We start from the raw sequence: 12268 nt of genomic DNA on the forward strand, positions 1-12268 counted from the left end.
CTCCAGGTGGCGCTGTAGGACCACGGATGTCGTGAGGGGGCGGAGCCTCCTGCTGCACTTTGCTCCTGAGAGGGACGGGAGCTGGGGCGGGGCTTGGGAGCCCACAGCCCAAACCCTCGCGGGATCCAAGAAGACTGACTACTCTCGCTACTGTAGAAAAAGTTCGCGACGTGGAAAGCGTACGGAGCGTACGGATCAGAGAAAGAACGGGAGAAAGTGCACAGACTGGGACTAGGATAGATAAGAGGGGTCAGGATGTTAAGAAAGTCTATTTATCTCCATCCTTGAGGGTTGTCCCCATGAATCTCCTCTGTCGCCTCTCTGGACCCCCGATCCTTCGCAACCTCAGAGGTGCACGGATGCTCTGGACACACGCGCAGTGGGCACAAGTTGGTGCCTCCTCGCCCCCAGGATCCTGATAGAACCAGCAAGTTTATAGGACTCTAGTGCCCAGGATACATGCCAAGATAAAATTCCGCGGTCCCAGGCACGCCAAGAAAAATAGCCAAACTATTCCTAAATTTGTCAAAGTTAGCCCGACTCCGCTTCCTTTCTGGAAGCTAGTAATGGAAAAAATGATTCAAGGAATCCCTAGCGGAGCCATCCTGTGTGCACCACAAACACAAATGGGAGTACCATCCTCAATCCCCTTTCCTGGAAGACAATATTATTCTGTTACTCTTTTAATACCATTACACTCTGTCGTATCTAGCCGCTCAGCCACACATGGAACCCCAGGCTACCAAAGTTATACCCCTTCCTGTGCTAAATACTTCCCTTGACCCAACCCAGCCCTGACGACCCCATTCACAGATTTAGCCCACACAATAGCTCTGGAAATCTGAAAAGATGCACCGCGGAAGCCTTTCTCTGAACACACACACACACACACACACACACGCCTCTGAACACACACACACACACACACACACACAGCCAAGAAAGGAGATCTTTGGCAAGAAATTAAAGTTTATTAAAGCCTAGGGCTGAAAATGTGACCGAGGTCCGAGGGAAGGAAACTTTTCTGGTTCCCATGGCCCCAGGGGCAGGCCAGGGTACTGAGCAGGGTTAACAGAACTGGGACCAAACTTTTGTTTCTCGGAATCCCTGGCAGAAGATCTCTGGGAGAGGCCTGAGAGGGCTGAGGGATCTCTCCAGTGCCTTGAGGTCTCACGGCTTTTGCAGGGACTGGAAAAAGGTTCTCTGGAGAGGGAGCCTCGACTCCAAGGTCTTCATTTCAGTAATGACCATTTAATTTGTTCCTTGGCTGACTGAAGAACCTGCCAGGAGGGAAGGATGTTGGGAGAAATAGTTGAGAATGTCAATCAATGATGCTTTTACTATATGTCTATGAAGCCCGAGGTCGCCTCTCCAGCCATGGCCACTAGGTGGCGGCAGCTTGCCACTACTTAGTTTAAAGGAGACCAGGCAAACCCAAATAACTGCAGCCAAACCTGAACTGGCTGCTACCCAAGCCAGTCCATGTGTGGGTGTGGGTGTGGCAGTGGCCCCTGCCTTCCCCGATCCATGCCAGACTACAGAAGTGCCATCACCAGGCAGGGGCTGGGCTCAGCCTCAATCTTGCCGGTGCTCAGGTACTAAGCACCTTAATGAATATTGGGGTGTGTTCCTAGCACCCACATCCTGTTTGCTGATGGGACAAGGGCTGTCGACGTGTGAGATTCTATTGCCAAGAAAAAAATCCCTCAGTCCAACGTATGCCCTTATCTGTATCAAGACTCCATCCAGGCACGAAGTTTCCTTTCTCCCCCCAAAATGTCCATCCCACACTACATAAGTCCCTTTCCTGCAGTCTCCCTGCTTCCTGGGGACAGGGACCTCCTCCTATCTCTCCCAGGGAACCCTTTCTCCACATTTCGTTTTATATCCACCACTATAAGTTTTGTTTTTAATTAAGACTTCCACTAACGCAAAGGTGTGGTGCCTGTAATTTCAGCTCCTGGGAGTATGAGGCAGGAGGATGATGAGTTCAAGGCCAGCCTGAGCTACACAGCAAGACCAGACCAGTCTTCATTCTTCGTTCATTTAGAAAAATTAAAAGTCATTTCCTGAGACTGTAAGACAACATTCTAGGCTCTTCCCATCCATGAACTGATCCATCTAGTTCTTTAAAATATTTTTTTTACAATCAATGTGTGTGTGTGTGTGTGTGTGTGTGTATCCGTGTGTGTGTGTGAATGCTACAGTGCACACCTGGAGCTAACAGGACAACTTGTGAGCTGAGCACAGTGATCCAAGCCTTTACTCAGTGGGGAGGCAGAGGCAGGCGGGGATTGACCTTATGTCCTCAAGGTTGGCAGTAAGGCCCTTAGTCACTCGCTGATGTCTGATTCACGTAACTGGACAAGGTGGGTTCTATTCTTCTGGGAGCCCTAGAGACGCTGAGTAACTTGCCTTTCAACTTTGGCTGGTAAAGTGAAAGCGTAGGATGACTCACATAAATGTATTTTCTTTTCGTTATCGTTGTTGGTTTGTTTTTGAAACAGGGTCTTGTTCTTTGATCCAAATCTGAGGCGCTGGAATGATAAGCCTGCACCACCGCGCCGGTGCTGGGAAGTGTGGGGATCGCCCAGGGCTCTGCGCACGGTAGCAAGCACTCCACGTCACCAGGCCCCACTCATGTCTTCTTCTTTTTTTAATTTTAAAGAATTGTATGTGTGTCACCAAGTGGTGGTGCACAACTTTAATCCCAGCACTTGAGAGGCAGAGGCAGGCCGATCGTTGTGAGTTCGAGGCCAGCCTGGTCTACAGAGCGAGTTCCAGGACAGCCAGGGCTGTCACACAGAGAAACCTTGCTCCAAAAAAATGAAAAGAAATAAAAATAAAAATAAAAGGCCTCTTCAAGAGCAGCAAGTGCTCTGAACCACTGAGCTGTCTCTCTAGCTTCCCCAACAGCTTGCGTTCTTGTTTGCTCTGCCCAACAACACCCCCCTTTTAGCGTGCTTAACGTTTCTTGCATTTATTTACTTTAGTGTGCTTTTGTAGCGGTCAGCAAACACCTGTGGGGAGTCAGCTCTCTATCACAGCAATCACACTCGGCGCACCAGGCGAAGGCGAGTGTCTTTACTTGCCGAGCCATCTCAATGGACTACTTACTTATTTATTTTTGTATTTTTCAGACACATGGCAATCACTCTGGGCTCAAACTTGACTTTGAACTCCTGATCCTACAGCCTCCACCTCCCAAGTGCAGGGATTATAGGTGTGAACCCACCATGTCCAGCTTGGCTTATTTCTTTATTTTATTTTAGATAAAGTCTCATGCTACGGCCCTGGCTATAGCCTGGAACTCACTGTGTAGCTCAGGCTGGCCTTGAATGTGAGACCTTCAGGCCTCCGCCTTCAGAGTGCTGAGGTTATAGGTGTGAACCACTCTCTCCCAACCTCCTTCCACCCTGAAAACCACCAGGCAGCCACATTCTTTCCCAGCAGAACATGAGGAAACATGGGGGCCCAGCGGGCAGACGGGGTGAGAATAGTGTAGGACAGTGGGCATCGCACCTGGTGCTCCCCACCCATGCCACAAGCTCATCTCATAGGGCTGCCTCATTAGGACTAGATCATGCCAGGGAATGAAACTCCTTGGACATAGTAAGTCTGATCAGACAGACGGACATGGCCAGAACTGAGGTCAAACCATTCGGCTTGACTAGCAGGAAGTCTGTGAGCCTGGAGATCCGATCTGTGGATAGTAACCAGGACACACACACACACACACACACACACACACACACACACGTCAGTCACCAGTTCATCCCTTCTGTCCCACACCTCTGTCTCCCCTGGAACCCTGGGCTCTCTGTGTCCTCTGGATAAGGCAGATGCATGGGGCTTACCTGGGCCACACTCTGTTCTGTTAGGCCTGCGTCATCAGTCTGTGGGGAAGGAGAGTCGCAGTCAGGAAAAAGAGGACTTGTTGAGTCACAGAGGTGACAGCTTGCAGTGCAAGGGGTGCAGCAGTTAGCATGACCCGGAATGGCACCTCTGTCTCTGCTTAGCAGACAGAGGTCCTACAGGCTGTTATCTAGATGCCAGGACCTCTGGTACCCCATCCTCCATTGCTGGGGATTAAACTTGGGACCTCACACATGCTAGCCAAGTGTTCTTTCTAGCACTACATCATTAACCAAACTGCGGGGAGACTGGTAAAGGAAGCTAAAGTTGGGGAAAGGTATCATCAGGCTGCAGGCACGGAAAAACCAAACCAGAGCAGAAGGGTGGATCCCCAGTTCCCAGGGCTGCCTCATGGAGTCATTTGGAGGATACAGTTATTGCTCCATCCAAATGTCTCACTGGAGGGTGGGGATGAGCTGTTATTTATTTATTTGATTTCCTCTTAGCAACAGACACCCCACAGGTGCCACCAATAACTGCCCCTAAGTGTGAAGTCTGAGTGGCTGGGCTCCCACTAGCTTTAACCCTGACAACCTGGTACCCAGGAAGGACAAGCGGAGAGGGGACAGGAAAGGCAGCCTGGAAAAGATAGGGATGGGGTACAGGAAGGCTTACCCTAAAATTCACTTTCTGGATCACTTGCTGGGGGTCACTCTCCAGGATCACACTACAAGATAAAAGAAAATTGGGGGGGTTGGTGATGTGACCCCCCCTCCGACAAGCCGCTTTCTGATTTTTAATATATCCTATAGTGTCTCTCCTCTGGGGAACCTTCCCACAGGTGGTCCTGGAGTCACACGTGTCCCTCCCCCTGGGGGACTCTCAGCTCTGCTCCCTCTGGTCCACCTCCATGATCACCTCTGGGCAAATATTTAGCTGAGGGGCCTGTGAGATAGCACAACAGTTAGAGGTGCCTGCCACCAAACCTGACCATGCTTAGGTAAGCATGATCCCCAGAACCCACGTGGTGGAAGGAAAGAACCGCCTGGAGCAGCTGTCCTCTGACCTCCACACTGTGGCACATACAGTGATCCAAGATCAAATATTAAATAAACAAAAATTTAGCCGGGCAGTGGTGGTGCACTCACTCTGTGAGTTCGAGGCCAGCCTGGGTTAAAAGAGCTAGTTCCAGGGCAGGCTCCAAAGCTACAGAGAAACCCTGTCTTGAAAAACCAAAAAAAAAAAAAAAATGTAAAAAAACAAAACAAACAATAATACAATTGAAAAAAAGGACAGCCTGGTCGAGCTGAGTAGACGCTGTGAGCGGGGCTAGATCTTCTCACGTTTAAAATCCAGCCATCAGCACACCACCAAGCAATAGCAGGCAGTTAGTACAAACAGAAGGGGGAGGGAGGCGGTCTCAGGGCCCCACCTCTCAGAGGTCCCTGCCCTCAAGTTGGGTGGTACAGTACCATGGAAAGAACATAGCCTCTGAAAAATCTCATTCACACGGTTTTAGATTTTCACCCTTCTAATCCCCTTGGTGTGTGTCCTTGGATAAGTTACTAGAATCTCTGAGCCTCTGTTTCCTCCTCTGTAAAAAGGGCAGATGTTTCAAAGATGCTATAATTGCTGCACCTCCAGCATTGAGGCAAGAGGGCAAGGGGAGGGAAGACGCTTGAGAAGTTTCTGCTACCAGTTACCCCAGAATCAGACCTCTTTTCTTCCCTGAATATTGTCCCCTCTTCACGAAATTCTACTAACAAACTTTTCTTATCAAGGCTCCCAATTATCTAGCTATTGCTAGCATACTAATGAGAGGCAATATTTACTGAGGAAAAAGGCAAAAAGAATCCTCAAATGACCAATGAGAGCGATGGGCTTTATCCACATCATTTGTATGACTCTCACCGTCGTCGTGTGTGACAGCTTCCTTTTAGCCCCATTTTAGTGATGGGGAAAGTATACTCAAGGAGAGTCAGTGTCATGAGTATCCAGCTGGCATTGGCGGGGGATACTCTGGCTGAGGTTCTTTCGAAAATGGACAGATGGCTATATTCTTCCTCAGCCCTGGAGATCAACCTGGATTTTCCCAAACTCTACCTATATAGCTGCCTGCTGCAGGTGGCTAGCAGGCTACCCCTGCTTTGGCTTAACTTTGGCTAATTATGATAAGGGAAGAAGGTTTGGGGGCCTGGTAAGAATATGTGGGAGAAGGGAGGATGAGTTGGCCAGAGAGCTGACCAGAGTGCTCCCAGCACTGAGTCCACAAAGGTCATTCTGAGTATCAACATCTCTTCTCTCTGTCTGCTCCTCACCCGCCATCTACGATTTCATCCAACACCAAGAAGGCTCCATCCATGTTCTCCAGCAACCAGCGTTTCTCCACGTTCTTCCTGTGGGCAGACACAAGTGCCTGATCCTCCAGGCCCTCCCCAACAAGACCTGGGCAGGAGGATACTGGGCAGTGGGGGCAGAGCCGGTGCCAGGGATTCCTGAGCACAGAGCAGGCTAGGGCCATCGTAGGTTGGTTGGTTCAGTGGGTCTCCACCTTCCTAATGCTGCGACCCTTCCATACAGTTCCTCATGTTGTGGGGACCCCCGACCATAAGATCCTTTTGTTCCTTGATAACTGTAATTTGCTACTGTTATGAGTCATAATGTAAATATCCAACATGGGACTCCTGTGAGAGTAGTCCCGACCCACACCCCAGGCTGTGTTCCCCGCATAAGTATCAATACTGACTGGGGATGGGAAAACTGACTCTGAGCTTAAAGTTAGAAATCCTGTTTATAATGGGGCATGGTGGTACATACCTGTAATCCCAGCATGCAGGAGATTGAGGAAGGAAGACCGAGTGGGAGGCCAGTGTGGGCTATGTAACCAGACTTTCCTCTCCCTCTCTCTTCCTTTCTTTCTCTCTCCCTGCTCTCTCTGTGTTTAGAACTTGTACTGATTTGAGTCCTGTGACCTCAGGTAACTCAGTGTCTTGAGATCTGATATCTGATCATCCCCTGCGCATGGCTCTGCCTGAGACACCAGGGACATCAGGGGCCTTGGAGGAAGCCACTCCAGTTCTAAGACCGGCCGAGATTCCCGGAAGACAGCAGGGCAGAAGAGCCTTGCCTCTGGGACAAAGAGCAAAGCCTGGGGGCTGCGGCCCTGGGGTGCAGAGAATCTCACTTACCTTAAGATGTGGCTCAGAGAGTCAAACAGGCAGGCAAGAACCGACATGAGCATCAGCTGAGGAGGAGGGTGTGGGAGGAGGAAGAGAAAAGAGCTGGAGCTGAGAGGCCCAAAGCAGGTCTCTGAGCTCCCTATGTGGGCCCTGTGGGAGGGTGGGAGCACTCCCTTGTCAGAGATGGCTTGGCTGGAGGCTAGCCGCACTTTGACTCGAGGGAGGAATTCTCCTTAGGTTTTAGCTGGGGCACACTGGAGTGCTCCCTTGGAAGACATACTGGGTGTCTCCTTCTCTAAATATGTTTAAAAAGAATTAACAGCTCGCTACAGAAGGTGCAGTGATAATTTTTGGTCCCCAAGGGACATAAGGAGACCCATTCTGGCTGCCCTTCCACCCCCAGATCCTAAAGGAAGGATAGCAACAGGAGCAACCAGAGCCCACCTCCACCCCAGGACAGACCCTCCTTTGTCACCCGGCCTTCTAGATTCACCTCGTTCTCAGAGGAAGAGCCCACCACATACAGGAGGAGGTCAATGCTGCTCTTGTAGACGATGGTCATGCCCCCCAAAAATGCGATCTCACCTATAAGCAGGAAAGCTTTCAAATCGGTACACACCCCGACCCCAGCCTGGGGCTAGCCTGGTCTCCACTCCCCTTGCCTCTCCCTTTGTTTTCCACTTCCTTTCCCAAGGAACTCTAGACAGACCACCACTACCAGGAGGCCGCTCTGTGTCCTTGGTCCCATCCCTCCCGAGTGGTCAACACACCCAGCCTGCAGTGGACCTCCTACCCACCCTCCATCCCATACAAGGCCCTGGGACCAGATCCAAGTGTGTGTGTGTGTGTGTGTGTAGTGGGGGTCACAGCACAGTTGGTCTCCTCAACCAAGAGGAGGGGTGGGGGGTGAGAGTGATGGGGAGTGAAGGCCCCAGGATGAAAGGAGAGAGCGGAAAGCAGCTGGGGAGGAGAGAACAAAGAGCCTCAGAGGAGAAGGGGGTGTGGGTGTGGAAGGCAGGCAAGGACAGATGTGTTCAGATGGAGAAGATGACGGACACTGGTGGTCAGTTATCTGGGAGTTCCAGAGGAGGAAGGGCAGGCGTTACTTTCAGCGCGGCTGGTCTTGTTGAAGACGTTTTTCTCGAAAACCATCTGCTCCTTCATGGAGGGAAATGTGTCGTCATAATACTGTGAGAAAGAGAAGGAGAATGGCAATAGCCCTTGCACAGAGCCAGCTCCAGCCGTGGAAGGGGCTTAGCAGGGATGTTGGAACTGGCTAAGCTGGACCTCCTTGTCACCTCCCTCCAGGTCCCCATAAACAAACTCCAAGCAAAAAACAAACAAAAAACCAAAAAAAAGTAGAGAAATATTGGGGCTGCCTTTGGAGTCTTCATTTGATTTTCTCCCTGTCTCCCTTCCCTCCTCCCTCTCTCTCTCCTCCCTCTTGCTCTCCTCCCTCTCTCTCTCTCTCTCTCTCCCTCTCTCTCTCCTTCCTTCTTCCCTTTCTCCCTCTCACCCTTTCTTCCTTCCTCCTTTGCTTCCTTCCCTCCAGCAGCGCTGGGGTTGCAAACCAGGACTTGACCCGAGCTAGCAAACTGTCCCACCACTGAGCTGCATCCCAGCTTGTTTTCCCTTTCCCAAGTCTTTCGTCTCTCTTTCCTTCCTTCTTTTCTTTCTTCCTTCCTTCATTTCCTTGAGGTCTGGGAATGGAACCCAGGATCTTATGCATGCTAGGCTAGTAAGTGCGTTTCCACTACCTGCATTCTCAGGGCCTTTCTCAGTTATTTTCAAAACAGGGTCTCATTGTGCCAGCCAGCTGACCCGCTATATGTAGACCAGGCTAGCCTCATTTTCTTTATTTATTTTTAATTCTTTTTTTTTTTTTGAGACATGGTTTTTCTGTGTAGCCCTGGCTCTCCTGGAACTGAGTCTGTAGGTCAGGTTGGCCTTGAACTCACAGAGATCCATCTGCCTCTGCCTCCTGAGTGTTGGGATGAAAGGCATGGGCCACCACCACTGGCTTATCCTCAATTTCTTAACATATAACAAGGATAGGACCTTCTAGCAGGAGGCCCCAGAGGCTTTGGCAATGCCAGTCCATCTCTGCCCATCTGCTAAAGCAAGGTGTGCTCAGCTCAATTTTCTGAATGTGAATTTTCAGTAGTTAAGTTAGCAGATTTTCTGCTGGGTCCTACCATGGTGAATGTTATGAAGACTAAGTTTCAGCTCCAACAAATGAAAAAGCTTTACTATACTTTATATCTAATTTAGATATTCTCTCTGGGTGTAGTAGCATATGCCTGGAATCCCAGCACCAAGGAAGAAGAAGCAGAAAGATCATGAGTTCTGGGCCAGCCTTGGCTACATGAGACCCTGTCTCAAAAAAAAAAAAAAGGTACGGCTAACACAAATAGTCTTAGCATTTAGGAGGCTGAGGCAGGATCACTGTGACTTCCAGGCTAGGCTGGGCCACACAGTAAATTCCAAGCCATCTTTGGTTATAGTGTGAATCCCTGTTTCAAAAAACAAAATAAGAAAACAAAAATATCTAGGGGTCTAGTTGAGGTGGTGCCCTTTAACCCCAGTGAATTTTCGAGTTTGAGTCTAGCCTGGTCTACAGAGTGAGTTCCAGGACAGCCAGGGCTACACAGAGAAGCCCTGTCTTGAAAAAAAACAAAACAAGAGCTGAACAGTAGCTCAGCCTGTTAAGCGCGGCGCTTGCGAGTCCAAGGGCCACGGGTTCGAATCCCGGGTCTGGTCCTGTGTTCGATTCTGTCACAGAGCGGCGTGGGCCGTCTGTGTCCCATGTGTGAGATTTCCCACGCCTTCTTGTGGCGTGGGAAAAAAAAAACAAAACAAAATGAAAGAAAGAAAGAAAAGGAAAGGAAAGGAAAACAGACAAACAAAAAAGTTAGATGTTATATGCTTGCCTGTGATCTCAGCACTCAAGAGGCAGAGGCAGAGGAAGAAGAAGCAAGACAAATTTAAGGACAACCTGGTCCACAACAAAACAAAACAACAAAAGGGTTATATTTCTGCACAGTTAAACTGTATCAGTGGCAGGAATATTATCCATCTCTCTTTATTTATTGGGATTGGTTTTGTTTTTGAGACAGGTCTCATTATGTATCCCTGGCTATCCTGGAACTCACTCTTGTAGACCAGGCTGGCCTCAAATTCATAAAGATCAGCCTGCCTCTGCCTCCTGAGTGCTGGAATTAAAGGTGTGCACCACTGTCTGGCCTTCAGTGGCAGGAGTTTTAGGGCATTTTTCTTTCTAAAGTTTTTTTTCTCTTTTTTAAAACAGTTATTTATTAAGTTGTGTGTGTGTGTGTGTGTGTGTGCGCGCACACACGCACGCACACACGTTTGTGAGGGGGCAAGTATGGGGAAGTCAAAGATAACCTGATGGAACTTGTTCCCTCCATAGTGAATTCAGGATCCAACTCAAGTTGTCAGGCTCGATGACAAGTGCCCTTGTTCCCTGAGCCATCTGGCCCACCCTGAGACTTTGCTCATGTAGGATGGACGCCAGATAACTGAAGGAGAGTTCCATGAAAGCCTCAACTCCAAACCCCGAGTCTGCCTGTCAGTTATGACACTAACCCTGTGACCTCGGGCAACCTATTTAGTTTCTCTGCGCTTCATTTCCCTGCATCTGTGAAGCTAGAGAGTGGGACCACAGGGCCCCCCAAATGCCACCAAGTCTAAATACTCATGCTTAAACCCTTCGTGTTTACCAAGTTGAAATACAAAAGCACACGGGTCGCTTGACTCCAGTTTAGGGACAGGGACTCCTAGGTCCCAGCTCAGCTCTCCACTGATCCCTTTGATGGAGCTTCTCACGCTCGCCAGGGGATGCAGCCGGCCAGAGAAAGGACAATGAGAAGACACGAAACCACGTCAGAAAACACAGTAGAAACAGAGGGGATGCCCCTCTTCCCCAGCAGCCGTCAGACTGATAAGGCATAGCGTGGACAGAGTGACTTCTAGAGAATCTAGGCTGGGCTGCTCTGCCATCCAGAAAGCAGTTTCTCCTAAAGGAGTTAAATCGACTGGGTGGGGACCGCTTGTCTTGGACATGTGGCACTGTCTTCAGGGTTTCTGTGGTGAGGGGTTACCTTGGCCAGCAGCCTTCGCCCATCGTTATCTAGGATGAAGACAGCCTTGATGGTGTAGAGAGAAGGTTCCTGAAACTGACACAGGAAAGGAACCTCTGACTCAAAGTGGACCCATATCGTGGGCTCTCTGGAGTCAGCGATCCCCCCAATCCACAGCTGGTTCCAGCCCAACCCTGTGCCACATGGACCATTTCCGGTGCCCACTCTACTCCCAGGCAGATGTTCCATTGCAGGTCCGAGGAGTGGGTGCAGAAAGTCCTACCGGGCCCAAGTTCTGTCATGCACTGACTGCTCCAGAGCCCGAGTCGGAGTGTATCACAGAACCTGGGCCCGGGGAACAGCGGCGCCGAGCGAGCCTCCTTGTGTGCAGCTGACCCCCAGCTCCAGAAGCGCGGCCATCACCCTGGAGCAAGGGAGCCCAACCAGAGCACCTCGCCACTCCCACTCCTCCCTCGTCCCGCCAGAATCTCACCCCTAACCCCGCCACCCCAGTCAGTCCCTAGCACTGCTGTGAGTTCCCCCAGAACTTCAGCCCCGCGACACTCCACTCAGGCCAGGCCTCCTCACACCCGTGCGCTCCAGGACGAACTTTTTCTCCCCTCCTCGGGCCCGGGCTCCCTCTCCGGGGCTGGGCAGTGGTGGCACAAAGTTCCCAGCTCAGGAGTCCGAGGCAAGTCGTCTGTCCCAGACCCCAATCCTGCCTCCCGGGGACCCAGCACCCCATGCTCCGTACCCGCAGTTCCGTGGCTCGGGTGGGCGGCGCTGCGCCCCCGGCTTGGGCGGCCGAGGCCCCCTCCCCCGGGTGCGGACGTGGCCAGGCCTCCGGCCGCTGCATTCCGCTCGCTGCTCGCTATGACAGCGCCGCCCCGCCCCGCGCCCGTCCCCCCGCGGCGCCGCCCCTCCGCCCAGTCCTGCGTGGCTGGCCTCTGTGTGTGTCCCCTCTCTCTGTGCGAGCTTTCTGCCTGACCCCCACTCTGCAGAACCTCCTCTTCCCACCTAGCTTCTTTCTCATTCTTCTCCCTGGGGCCCTTTCTGCGCCTCCAAGTCTCTCAGGTAAACCAGAACCAACTGCTATTCCCTCTTATGGCCTCTTCTGGCCCTGGGCGGTGGGGC

General features: G+C 51.1%; 1 protein-coding gene across 1 annotated transcript; it reads right to left on the reverse strand.

Moving 5' to 3' along the window:
• Nucleotides 1-951: 951 nt before the first annotated feature.
• On the reverse strand, nucleotides 952-12024 carry Copz2 (COPI coat complex subunit zeta 2). Its single transcript, XM_038328986.2, has 9 exons — nucleotides 11889-12024; nucleotides 11156-11230; nucleotides 8141-8222; nucleotides 7528-7619; nucleotides 7044-7099; nucleotides 6174-6251; nucleotides 4531-4582; nucleotides 3858-3896; nucleotides 952-1280 (listed from the first exon to the last, which is right to left on the reverse strand). The coding sequence occupies exons 1-9, from the start codon at nucleotides 11988-11990 to the stop codon at nucleotides 1233-1235; spliced, it is 624 nt and encodes a 207-aa protein (XP_038184914.1). The 5' UTR covers nucleotides 11991-12024; the 3' UTR covers nucleotides 952-1232.
• Between the last annotated feature and the right edge of the window lie 244 nt (nucleotides 12025-12268).

Source organism: Arvicola amphibius, chromosome 4 (assembly GCF_903992535.2).
Source record: "Arvicola amphibius chromosome 4, mArvAmp1.2, whole genome shotgun sequence".
NCBI lineage: Eukaryota > Metazoa > Chordata > Mammalia > Rodentia > Cricetidae > Arvicola > Arvicola amphibius.